The sequence below is a fragment of the Nannobrachium achirus genome, assembly GCF_963921795.1.
Source record: "Nannobrachium achirus genome assembly, chromosome: 1".
Classification (NCBI taxonomy): Eukaryota; Metazoa; Chordata; class Actinopteri; order Myctophiformes; family Myctophidae; genus Nannobrachium; species Nannobrachium achirus.
Genome location: NC_137810.1, coordinates 24,366,852 through 24,381,207, shown reverse-complemented (window position 1 = coordinate 24,381,207; position 14,356 = coordinate 24,366,852). Strand labels below are relative to the sequence as shown.

At 39.4% G+C, this 14,356-nt stretch overlaps 1 protein-coding gene across 1 annotated transcript; it reads right to left on the bottom strand.

The window, feature by feature from the left end:
* Positions 1 to 3,293: 3,293 nt before the first annotated feature.
* slc1a6 (solute carrier family 1 member 6) lies at positions 3,294 to 11,700 on the bottom strand (the record flags this gene model as incomplete). Its single annotated transcript, XM_080720529.1, has 10 exons — positions 11,430 to 11,700; positions 10,952 to 11,089; positions 9,633 to 9,840; positions 8,235 to 8,277; positions 7,921 to 8,070; positions 7,411 to 7,595; positions 6,056 to 6,289; positions 5,715 to 5,909; positions 4,125 to 4,259; positions 3,294 to 3,492 (listed from the first exon to the last, which is right to left on the bottom strand). The coding sequence occupies exons 1-10, from the start codon at positions 11,650 to 11,652 to the stop codon at positions 3,294 to 3,296; spliced, it is 1,710 nt and encodes a 569-aa protein (XP_080576655.1). The 5' UTR covers positions 11,653 to 11,700.
* Positions 11,701 to 14,356: the final 2,656 nt, after the last annotated feature.

Sequence of the window (14,356 nt, the reverse complement as noted above, 5' to 3'; positions counted from 1 at the left end):
AGAAAATCTGCCTTTTTGAAAGAGACCATTGGAGGTTTTGATATGTATCAACATAAAAATCACCTTTTATTCTGACTGTCACAAAACTATGCCAAAGTATTTATCAAACATTTCTGATGACATTCACAACAACTTATGGCTGTTACCAAGTTAGAGGGCTTGATATTGTCGAAACATAAATGTAATGTAGAAGAATGCACTGTATGTTCAAGGAGTATTGCAAGTAAATTCTTTTATAAATTCTAAAATTATGACTTCAACTGACTGTTGATTTCCTCACAGCTGTGTGTTTTAAGCAATAAAACGTTGTGTGTATGTGTGTGTGCTTGTGTGTATAAAGTATACATAGTTGTATTTTTTGCACTGCAACGCTTGTTCCAGTAACTCGCACGCACGCGCACAGCCGCACACACACAATTATGTGGCTTGAACAAAACTTCATTCCTGAGACATTTATTTGTTGAATTTAAACAAATTGTCCATTACAACACTGAGTTAAACATTTTGTGAAATATCAAAACATCAAAAACAAACCCTTAAACTGGAACTAAAGTCAAGTAATAAGCTCTCTGTTAAATATGTTTTCACTTTTATGTGCCTTATACTGCCTTTAAAACAACACTCTTCACTTAACACCAGAAATAATAACCGCACTTTTTTCCTTATTTCTTTTTTAAACTGCCTTCCCAAAATCTTTTCACAGTACCTATTCACAGAACTAGGAAATAAACCAATTTGAGAAGCATAAAACTACAAAAACTAATATTCAAGCCAAGACATGAAATAAACTGAAATAAAACTTTTAGTTGATAGCATAAATTAAAATACACACATATACATATATATATATATATAATGGTGAGCTAATGATATTATACAACAACTTTCTCCTGTGTCTAACTGATGTAGGCCGTATCAAAGGTTGAAGAGTCTACATGGATTTTTGTGAACCTTTTAAAACAAATAAGTCCGGTGTAAGCTGAAACAATCCTTTAAAATGTAAAAAAATAAATAACATTAAAGCACAATTAAGTAGAAATGAACATTAGAAAAAGTTCATACTTGTAATGGAATAAACAAATATTACACAATGACAGAAAAACCAAAAAAATATTTTCAAATAATGTATTGTCTTCCATCCATAAGTGGGAAGGCATTCAGCCTCGTGTCCATGAAAAAGAACTAGCACCAAAGACTGCTCAATAAAGGAACACTATAAATACACAGAAATACAATATAGAATGCAGTGATTGAAAACCATTCAACCAAAACCATTAAAATATCAATAACTGGTATAGAAATTAAACCCAGTATAGAACAGTCTGTTACATTCAAGTAATGCAATGACAATGGGCAAGCAAACTTTAAAAATGTAGGGTACATTTTCAATCATATTGAAATTGATACAGGATCAAGGTAGGACTATTTACAATTCAATATGTCCTGTTTGATAATCTTTATCTTTAAAGAGGAACAGTATCATAGTAACATTAGAGGTAGTCAAAATTAAGCGAGCCATAAGATTGTATGTGAATATTAAGCATGCAAAAAAAAAAAAAAGCCAAATAATGTGAATTTACTGTGAAATTTTGAAATATCTCCTAATCTCCTGTTTTTAATAGAGATAGATATCTTCATATTTTTATAGAGATGGATATCTCCATTTTTATTTGTAATACTGCATATTCAAACACTTGTCTTTAAAAAAAATCTTTTTTTTAACTAGTTTGGCTGTGCGAGTGTGCGTACAACCATTAAAAAATGTATGTGAAAACCTGTTAAACTTGAAGACTCTTTAAAACATATTTACCTTGAGATATACCTTGAGAGTTTGCTTCGTTATAGATAGAATTGTCTCAATAAAATGTAATGTACACGCACCTATCTGGCATTACAGGCAGAGACTCCAATGAATGAATATCAACTACTATTTCCCCCATGACCTGCTTATCCACATTAAGGAAATAGGACACTTTTGTAGAGGTTTGAGTTGTGCAGTTACCTTGCCTTGATGTAACTCCAATGGTGAGTGAGATATCAAAAATAGTTGCTACATTGATTAGACATTGATCATTCAAAATATGCTCCTCATTGATTTACATTGTATGGTCAAACAAAGTCACTCTTTTAGTATTCAAACGAATGCAAACAAAGCTCATTCTGCCAATATAAATTAGACATCACAAAACCCTGTTCTGGATTTGTTGATTTAAGTATTTTATATTAGAAGTTCACCACAAAATTACTTATTTTCTGTCAATTACACATCCCATGAAGTCTTGAATTCATGGAGATTTGTTTGTTTTTGTCGCATTCCTAAGACAATCATTTGATGACGGTACGAGTTATCAAATGATTGACTCTTTGAGTCTCCTAACTGACAGAGTGACCGATCATCAAATTATTGGCTCAGGAATACGATAAAAGAAAATATCCATGAATTCAAGGCTTCATGCATATTATGGGGTGTGTAATTGATAGAAAATAAGAATGTTTTGGGGTTAACTACTCCTTTAATCAAAAATCAACACTATTATAGCCGATAAAAAAAAAAAACGTATATATTGGCAGAATTAGTTTAGTTTGCATTTATTTTGTGCTAGAATGACGTTCCTGGTTGCAATGAAATGAAAAACACATTTTGAATTATCAATTACTAATCAAGCAACTATTTTTGATATCTCACCCACCTTTGGAGTTCCATCATGGCAAGTTCACAACCCAAACTTCAACCAAAGTGTGCTATGCTATTGTTTTAACCCCCAATTTTGGGCATTTGATTAAATGTGGAAACATTCCAAACATTTCAAAGATTTTCAACAATTCAACAAACCCCAAGTATAAAATAGGGCTTAAAGGAGTAGTTCACCCCCAAAATGTTTTTTTTTTCTATTGATTACTCATGCCATGGAGAGTAGAGTTCAATAATATTTTTTGTTTTTTGTCACATTCCTAAGACAAAAATTTGATTTGAGTAAATTTACCCCCATTCATTCCGGATGGTGACCCGTTTCGAAACGGGTCACCATCCGGAATGAATGGGGGTAAATTTATTGTTATCACATTTGTGTCTTAGGAATGTGACAAAAACCTAAAAATATTATTGAACTCTACTCTCCATGGCATGAGTAATCAATAGAAAAAAAGTCATTTTGGGGTGAACTACTCCTTTAAGTGGTTAATTATGTACCGTATTCATACATTAGCATACTATCAAGCAGCCCGGCTTCGCCCACCAAACCAATACAATCTTCGTGTGAAAATGCTATTCGAGAAGCAAAGGCCTTTGGGTCTCACATGGTGGTCTCACTGTTGCGGTGTTTGTGCGAGTCATTTTCCTGGCAGATGAGTTGGTAGGGTTTCTCATTCTCCTCAATGACAGAGTTTCCCAGTTCAGCATCTTGGTTTTGTAGTTCTGCGCGGGACAAATGCTCTACAATACCTGCGCCAAGAGAGTCGCCCAGGACATTGGTGGTGGTCCGCAGGCGGTCTCTGAGGTAGATATGAAAAGGAGAGAGAAAGATAAGCTAAGTGTGTCAGTTACAGTAACCACATCACACAGTATATTAAATGTGGCAGTACATCCGCTTAAACACAAAACATATCGTCATTGTCGGGTGGAAACCTTGTATGTCCAAGACCGTTCGTTTTGTATTTATCATTTTAAAAACGAACTAAACTAGTGAAAACAGCAGATCTACAAGCACACAACGCCTCGCACCGCGAGGCGTTGTGTGCTTGTAGATCAGCTGTTTGCACTACTTTTGTGCGACAGCCTTGTGTGATGAAGCAGGGCTTTGCTTGGTGAAAAAAACGTACAAACCTGAAACTTGAAGATACGAGGTTTCTGCCCGACAGTGACGATATCTACATTATTTCAAAAACATTGTTAGCTGTTTTAGAAAATATTTTGTTTTTTAACGCCATGTCCAAAATGGGGACATCAGGGTGAAAATGGATAATTCAGGATCTTCAATAGCCTAGCAATCTGCATTATGCATCGATAACCTTTGCAGTGGAGGGACCTCTGAAGCCCCACTATGACATTTAGCCCTGCAGACCCATAGAACACAACACAGACCAATCCCCATCAAGCCTTGACATTTAGGGGGAACTCAACTCACAGGAACCAATCCACTGCGATGATCAGCGTTATGCCGTCTGTGGGCAGTCCCACCGATGTCAATACGATCACCATGGTAACCAGGCCAGCCTGAGGGATGCCTGCTGCTCCGATGCTGGCAGCGGTAGCTGTGATACTGAGGAGGCAGTGGGAGGGATCAGGGGTGTCACAAGAGGGGGGGAAAGTGGGACTGAGTTACCAGGGCCCAAGGTGGAGGGGCCTTAATTATTTCATACTTTAGCTATTGAAAAATAGCAGATATACAAGCTCACAGCAGATCTGTTATTTTTGAAAAGTCGTGAAAATGTGTGCAAATCTTCGAATATATGTATTTTTAAGCGAACATTTGTACTGTAACTCAAATATTGCGTCTGGACTGGAGGGGTAGGGTTAGGGTTAGAACTAAATATTTAGTTCTATTTATCTGGAACTAAATATTTTGAGATGGGGGTCCGTGGCCAAATGCATATCATTTTGGGGGTCCTTGACATAGAAAATGTTTGAGCACCACTGACACTGACACTGAAGGATTTGAAATAAATTCAAAGACTTGCACACATTTCAAGATTTTTCAAAAATAGAAGATCTACAAGCTTGCAGCGTGGAACTCGGTGCCGTGCTGTGAGATTGTATATCTGCTATTTTTCAATAGTTAAAAAAAAAATCATGGGGGCCCGCAGTGAATCCTTGTACCCAGGGCCCAGAATTTGTTGCGACACCCCTGGGAGGGATGTTTAATACAGTGAAACAAACACACAGTCAGTGCTGGAAAGTAACCAAGTGCATTAACTCAAGAACTGTACTTGATTACAATTTAGAGGTACTTTAACTTTACTGGAGTACTTAATTGTTTTTCTTACCTTACCGTACTTATACTCCACAGCATCTCAGAGGTAAATATTGTACTTTTTACTCCACTACAACATTTAACAGCTTTAGTTACTAGTTACTAGTTACTTATGATTAGTCCTGTTCCTGGCCTTTGAAATCCAACACATTTCTATCAATATTGGCTACAGTATAATATGTAAATACGTTTTTTCTTTAGTTATTACAAATGGAGATGAAAGTGAAAGTTATCATTCAATGTTTACAGAGAATAGTACGCACATACAGTAAGCTTTTTGTTCCATAATAGACATACAGTACATAGCTTTGCGGCATTACATGTCATCTACGCCTCAAGCTTGAGAGCTTTAAATGTCAAGTTTGACTCATAGCAGCGGATTCACTACAGCTGGCACTAAATTTACTGTAATGATTGGCCTAATGAAAAAGGTCTGGTTGGCTCTCAAAAAAAGAGGAAAAGGGACATTTGCCAGTCAGATACAGTATAATGGCTGCCATCAGTCAAACCGTGTACATTGTCAGCAGAATATGCTTGACACACCCACATGAGGAACGCCACATCCATGGCAGCGGTTTACACTCATACTTTTGATGCAGACAGGATGATTTATTATAGTATAAAATGGTTAAGACATTTATGTGTAATGATAATTGGGGAGAATAAACCAGTGAAAGAATATATAAAAAATAGTTACACAGTATGACTTTAAATCAAAATAAACTAAATCGTTACAACAAATACCTGATGGTGAGAATCTGGCCAAAGTTGAGGTCCATGTTATTGACCTGAGCAATAAAAATGGCCGCCACAGCCTCATAGAGGGCAGTACCATCCATGTTTATGGTGGCCCCCACAGGGAGGACGAAGCGTGTCACTCGCTTATCCACGTGGTTGTTTTCTTCCAGACAGCGGAAGGTGATTGGCAGGGTGGCAGAACTGGGGTGAAATTAATCGGACAGAGTGAGGCAATACAGAATCATACTGAAAGTACAGATTCATACTGAAATCAGAACCTGAATAAGATGCATGCAGGGCATTCCACGGGGTGTTTGAGAGCCACTGAGTCAGTGAATGCGACCCACCTGGAGGAGGTGCCCAGGGCAGTGATGAGTGCCTGAAGCAGTCCTCCGATGAAGCTGTATGGGTTCTTCTTAGTCACCAGGAAGTACAGTAGTGGCAGGACAAACAGGCCATGGATGAGAAGGCCCACGATGACAGTCACAGTGTACATCCCAAGCTGACCTCCCACCTGTACAAGGTCCTTCATCTCCACAATCTTCCCTGCAATCAGGAACAGGATTCCCACAGGTGCATACCTGGATAGGGATGGGAGCGGCAAGCGAGATATCGTTGGAGGAATGACAGTGATGCGACAGGAGAGATAGCGGAGACTGAGAGAGAGAGTGGAAAAGAAAATGCTACTGGCTGACGCCAAAGAAGCCTTCATGTGAAATAGCATAAGCTTATCATCTTTTTTGTTTCCTCTCTTTTTTTTTCAAACAGTTAAAATTATTTTAGCTGAACACATCAAATTGACTCTTCCTGACTTGTGACTACTACATATTAAGGTTGTTTGATCTGTTAGGTCAAACATAGGTCAGACGTGGAGTGTACTGTGTGCACACAGCACAGACGGTCGGCTGATGGCACTGTTGTGCGCATGCATGAGAGGAGGACGACTGGCAAGAGGTGGCAGTAGTCTGCAGGAATCTGACAAATGGAAGGCTGTCAGAGCTATTTGAGAAACAAAAACAGACAGACCTTTACACTACTCCTCTCAGTTCTCTGAAACCTGTTTGTGATTTTGTGTGCTCTCACACATAACACTGTCTTGCTCTTGAAATGAAACATGAATTTGTTTGTGTCTCTCTCTCTCTCTCTCTCTCTCTCTTGCTTTCTCTGTCACTCACACTAGTCACAAGTCAAAACACCTGGGGTGCAGGAGTTCTGAGAAAAAGTTCTGATACTGCCCATCAGTAGTTCTGACTGATCAGCTACGTGTCTTCAGAAGAAGCATGTAGTAAAGTTTGATTGCATACTGTACATACCTTCTAAAATAATTCAGCCTCTAATGGCTTTGTCTTTGCCTGGAGAGGTCAAGACATGAAATGCCAACAGTATTATTTAATAATAATAATTATTATCTTACTTTGGGTCTCTATTAGTGTGACAATTTTCACCATGCCAACAACACTTCGTCCGAATGATAAACAACAAGAATTGCAATGGTGAAGGACTTGCCGTAAAACATTTTTTGAATTAGCTCAACACTAGACTAGACTGATATTGCGGTAGCAATAAATCAGAATGATTGGAACTCTCCCAAGCACGTTTTGTCTATAAATATACACCCCAAATCATAGTCTTCAGATAACATTCAACATTTGGTAACGTTATCTGAGGTTTTTGGAAAAAAAACAATGAAGTGCATTCTGACCAGATGATGATGGCAACAAGTCTCATGATGGCTTCGTTGAGGCAGTCAAAGAAGTCCTTGAGTGCCTGTCCCTGCTGCTTCATGTTGCCGACGACCAGTCCAAAGCATAGTGAGAATACCACCAGACCCAGAGCGTTCACACCATTAGAGGAACCTGCTACAGGAACCGTCTCCTCCACTGTCTCCTAAGGCATAACATATATTTTTAAAAGTTGTTCATATTACACTAGAAAATATGAAAAGTCCGCACATATCCTTTTCTTACTGACAGTAGACATTCATCAGAGATCTGCATGCAGGACACCACCCCTTCCCTCGCACCTTCATTTTTCAGTGTGTGGTAAATCCCCAATATTTATAGTCTAAAAGGCGTTATGGTACTTTACTTATAAATACAATACACTATAATTACAAAACACTATAAAACAATCGTAAAAGTCATTAAAACAATGCAGACATGATATCTTGTCCTTAGAGGAGCCATCTGTGGAGTGACTGTGGTGTCATTACCTGTATGGTGTACAGCAACCTGCTGAGGTTCATGCTTAAGGAAGACAATGACGATGATGACAATGTTGACGTGATGTTGGGAGAGTCCGTAAGGTTGACGGCCACGGTCACATTCCTGGTGGTGGTGATCGTCTTGTACACAGTTTTGTACTGCAAGAGACCAGTGTACGGAGCAATCATAATATCATTGTTTGGGACAAGATCTACATAAAAGTATGTACGCTAGTCAAAACTGTGGACTGCAATCAGATTTTTTGGAAAACTATGAGATGAAAACCATGTTATTGAGGGTTGGGGAAAGATAGTAAACCCACCTGCTTGAAGCAAGCCTCCACCAGATTAGGAGGGAACATGTTCCTGAGAGAAAGTATTAAACTGTTATGCTAATGTGTGTTTTAGTACAATATACAAAATAAGGCTGCAATCCTATAGTTAATATTACTCTTATCATTATTGTGAGTGTCAAGATGTTAATCACATAAAAACAGACAAAGGCACTACCTAGTAAATGTATTGTGCTACACACAGCAAAGCATCTCCATCGGTAGGGCTGTCACGATATGACATTTTACATGACGATTAATTGTCACTCAAATAATTGGCGATTAACGATTTAATTGTGTTTTTTGTCATTGACAATTACATTTCTGTTTGGCTTTTAGGCTTTGAAGTTGCACATGGCAGATATGACACAAAACCTAAATACACAAAGAAATGAATGACATATTTGACAACTTACTACTTAAAAAATAACATTGATAGTGGAAATAAGCTCACAACGCGTCGACGCGTTGTGAGCTTGTAGATCGGCTATTTCCACTATCTCTGACATTTTTCAACATTCACGATTATGACGATTATGACAAAATAATTGCGATAATGTCAAATAATCACGATTAGACGATTATGTAATAATTGTGACAGCCCTATCCATCGGGTACTCTAGTGTTCACACTGGCAGATACAAACACTGCTGTAGCTTGCTGACGTCAGCAAGCCCATTTGAAAATCTCAAAAGCATTCACAGCCCACCATCTGAGCACTTGATAGCCAAACAGACAACACCATTCAGAGCATGATTATTTGAATGATCAATCAATCTAGTGTGTTCCGGCTTGGATAAATGGAACCAACGTAGTATACTTTAAGTAAATAAAGAAAACGTAAGAAAAAATACCATTACATAAAAAAAGAAAGACAAATATTGCCTACTTGCAATATCCTCACAGCCCATTGGCCCAGGCACGGTTGAGAAACACTGCTGCATACTGCCGCTTTAAAGGTGATACACCATGCATTTAAAATGTATTTATGTCATATTGTTTATGTCCCAAAAACGTTTTTCAAAAGGTTTGAGGCTAAATTACCACTCCTGAATAGAGAGCCTCTCTCATTTTTGAATGGCTCTCAGAGCATTTTCAGCTGCAGTACCACCTTTGGCCTGAACTGCGCCCCCCCGTCGGCCGTCGATGACGTCAGCGACGGCAGCAAATCTGGACAGCCTGTTTTGAGAACCCGTGGGATGCTTTTAACCTTCGCCTTCCCAAAACCAGAGAAAGACACAATGGTCAGAAATGGGACTTTGTGAGGATAGAAGGTGCTAGTGGGACCCCAAAAAAAGTTTTTAAAATAGGAAAAGTGAAATTTCATGGTGTATCACCTTTAAACCCATGAGGAGACCCAGGAATGCAAAGTATTAGGTAAGCAAGTACCTGATGAGATCCAGGAAAGCATCGGTAGCCTGCACTGGTTCTATCTTCCCACTGGACGCCATAGGGCTGTCCCTGCTGCCCTTCCCTGGCCTGATGATCATCACCATGACAATGCCGATGAAGACAGCAACCAGCGTGGTCACCATGTAGTAAGCCACTGCACGCATACCCATCTTACCTGATGCCTTACTGTCCAGAGAGGCGATACCTGGGACACAAGTAAGGGTGCAACAGTTAATCCAATTAACTAATCGATTATAAAAGATTTTAAAATATATATGATTTAATAATCGATTAATAATCAATCCCTAATTTGTGCATGTCATTATAAGCAAACAGTTTTAAATCATTTCAGTTAAAAACATTTCAAAATAAGTTCTAAAATTGTGAAAACAGCAAGGTTAAGCAGGTTAAGAAACAAAAGATAACAGTAAACGTGACTCATAAATGAAAAAATCAATGTGTCAACATTGTGGACTGAATATTTCCATTACACGTACTATGCATATGGGACCATTCAGTTGTGTGATTTGAATCTTTGTGTGTATGTACTATAGCTTCCAGAGCCACAATTTAAAGCTGTAAACGGTCATTTCAACCCTAATCTCCCGCATGAGAGACCAATATCCTACCACCCATCAAGAGGAAGCCCCCACTGTACTGGGGGAGATACTGAGCTTGTGAGCAGACTATTTATAACCAGTAGGTGTCCTACCTGACATCAGGGTCAAAATGTCTCAGAAGTGCAGGGAGACCAACCACTGCAGATGTGCTAGTTATATTGTATTAGCCTGGGAACGCTTCACATTTCAGGGTTTGATCCTGTCGGGAGCGGAAACCACTCTACGGCATGTTGTAGTCCTCAAAGGACTACGATTTGGCCGGAAAGATCAAACCGGATTCAGTATTAAGCCAGAATAATTCCCCTGCGCTCAAGGACATACTTTTAGGGCCTACATAATGCTGCGTAGTTTTGCTTTTGAAAAATTTGTTTGGTACAGGTATATGGTTCTTTTAGTCCAGCTCATAGCTACTCAAGCATTTTAATAGGGATTGGGGAAACAAACTGGGGGAACCAAAACAAGGCAACAGCGCTTCTTCTGCTTGTGGTTTCCGCCTAGACCGGATCAAACGGCCCGTTTGTTGTTAACAAATACCAGGCTTTCCTCTGAGGTGGAAAGTCTGGTGACGCGAGGTTAATATTGTATAAACAAAGTGAAATATGTTTTGTTCATACAAATAAGTTCCAGGTTAAAACCAGAGAAGTAATTTCCCCATGTGGATCACAATTATTATTATTTTTTATACCCACATATTACCTGTTACCAGACTGGAGACTATTAGCGGCAGCACCAGCATCTGCAGCATCCTCATCAGCAGCTCTCCAGGAAAGGCAAAGTACTTGATCTCCCGCAGTGTCAGGTTATGTGGGCGTAGAGCAAAGCCCAGGATCACTCCTGACGATTCACGCACGCAGAACCCCCAAACACACACACACACACACACACACACACACACACACACACACACACACACACACACACACACACACACACACACACACACACACACACACACACACACACAGAGTAAATGTTGAGTGAAAGCTCATACAGTATGGTAGATAGATACTGGAGGGGGGGCGTGAATGAAAATCATGAGCTATAGGGGGGGAAAGAAAACTGGATAAAAAGCCCAATGGGAAAAAGAATCAACAAGTGCTTCATCATCACAATTCCGCATAATCAGCATCATCATCATTCTCCACCACCTAGCCTCCCTCCACCTGGCACTGACCCAGTGCAACGGCAGCAACAGTGAACAGAACGAAGAGGTTCCTCTTCAGGAAGCCTTTCACGCTCTCCCTGGTGATGGAGCGGATCCTCTCCTTCATGCTGCTGGCTCTCTGTTCCATCGCCCTGCGTAAACGCCTCCTCAAGCTCCCTGGTTCCGGCAGGGGGGGTTTGTCTGCGTCCTCGTTCAGGAAAAGACTTGCGCTGGTTGGGGGCTTCTCATTCATAATCAACTCCAGCACCTGGTCAAGGAGGCAGGTCTCGCGGGAAACTAGAGAGGAGGAGAGAGGAAGAATGTTGTCTTCAATGGCATGTCTCAAATGAATCACTGGAATTAGAATTTGAGCAGAATTAGAAGTTCGTAGAAGATAAACTTTCTGAGATTCTGGTGCAATTGGTGACATACTGTAGCACCAGCAACCTATGACATAAAGGACCATATCCTAATTCAAATGCTGCAAGCCTGGACGGATTTAAGTAGTTATTTAAGTTGAAGGGCCAATCAGTCCATTAGGCATTGCCACATAGGCATGTATGCCTGGCGGCGTCGCCGGTTCGATTCCCGATCTGGACGACCTTTGCCGCGTGTCACTCCCCATCTCTCCCCAATTTAACGTCAGTCTACTGTCCTATCAATAAAGGCATACCCCATAAGAAACCTTATTATCATATGAACATATGAACCATGTCAAAGCCAAAACCATTATACCAAATGACATTATACCACACACGCACGCACGCACGCACGCACACACACACACACACACACACACACACACACACACACACACGAAAACACAATATGAAAAGCCCTATTTTGAGACAAATATAATAACTCAGTGGTTAGAGGATGACCTTTGAAAAGTCCTAATCAGATGATAATTACAACAAGACATGGTTAATTTTCAACACAACCTTTCACATATTCAATATTTTCAAAGGGTCAAAGGGGTTTATCTGCCACTCACTCATACAAGTACAAGCTAAATGCTCCACAGACCATAATATATCGTCGCTGTCGGGTGGAAACCTTGTATGTCGAAAACCGTTCGTTTTGTGTTTACGATTTAAAATAGTGAAAATAGCTGATCTACAAGCACACAACGCCTCGCACCACAAGGCTTTGTGTGCTTGTCGATCTACTATTTTCACTGTTACTGTAACAGTCTTGTATAATGAATGAAGCAAGGCTTTACTTTACTTTACTTTAAAAAACATACAAATTTGAAACTTGGAGATACAAGGTTTCTGCCCGACAGTGAAGATATATAATACTTGGTGTAAAAAACAATACAGGTTAAGAAAAGACAAGTAACCTTTAGCAGCAACGGAGAGAGTACAGAATATGAAAGGAGAATAATTTAGCAGCCAACATATACAGAATAAGCAGTATATATAAATATTATATACATATGCAAGTGTAACATGTGCAAAGAAGTACAATAGAAGAAGGGCTTTAGAGATTCAGCCACTAATAACAAACATGTAGGCTAGATAATAATACATAATAACATCTAGTATTAAACCTCCAGTCTTACCGTGATTGTATGCTTGGCAAGAATGACAGACGTGTGTCTATAGTTGGCACTTCACTGCACGTGGCTGTACACTATCTGTACCTTATCTAAGTAGGCTACAAGCGTTTCCTCTGAATAACCTTCCACAAGAAGACAGAACACAACTGATTTACTCCAAGCCTAAAGCACACAGTACTCTGCATATGATATGCTCTCAAAATTGACCATTAATATCTTTCTGCTACTCCCAGGGGATAAACATTGTCGCTTATCGATTCCCTTTGTCCATTGTTCTGATACATCCATTTATCTACACATCTACTAACAATGTAAAGTCCTCATTTCTGAGTGGGCTCAATGACCCTCAATAATCCAACCCCATTTCTCAGCTTGGAATCATTGGCTGAATAATAGAGGCTACTTACTTTCCCTTTGTTGTTACAATGTCGGCATATTTCACAAATGAATGACTCAATTGGCTGAAAAGCAACTCTCTGTCGCTGCTGGTGACCTCGATTGAAACTCAAGTAGAAACATCCAATCAGTGTTTTACAATGAAGGACACAGAAAATTGAATGGCAAATTCACCTCCAGTACGGTATGCTTTGTTTTTAAGTGGGTGTTAAGAGAACATTATGCAAATATGAATGCTGAAACTGGTCAGAAACCAAACCAGAGGAAACATACAGTAACTGAATGTGTTCATACTGTGTACACAGTAGTCTGTGAACAAGTGAACTATAGTAAAGCCAGTGGACCTCTACCATGAAGCATGGATGATATAGACAAGCAGGCAAAATACTGTATCTAGCCTACCATTAGAAGAATATTCTGCCTGGACGATTCTGTGACACTGCAACAGTGTAAGTCTGTCATATTGGTCATCAGGGGAGACGTTACCATACAGTCATTGTAAATCTAAATATTCATCACTGAGTGACCACCCAGAATCTACAAAATGTACCCAACAGCACCATGCCTATACGGAGTAATAGAGGTATCACTTTCATGAAGAGCCTAGTTAGCCCAGTTAGTTAGCACATAGCAGTTGGTATTTCACACCATAGCACAATAAACCTTGAAGCTACCATGCTAAAACACACAAGGACATAATGATCACGCCTCAGAGCTGCAGGGCACATGCTTGCACATACATCTGCATGGTTTGTACTAGTCGTTTACATTTTATATATGTGCACTGCACACACATCCCCAACATGATAAGCCAGGTACACACTTTGTTACAGTAGCAAACCAATATGTATCCAGGTGGCTATACCGGTAGGGTCAGAACTTGCATATCTCCTAGAGGTACAACTGTCACTGGGAATATTATTTGCATTGTTTTAACTGTGTTTTTAAGTAGGTAAGTAAGTAAGTAAGTAAATAAATAATAGATATACATAATATATGT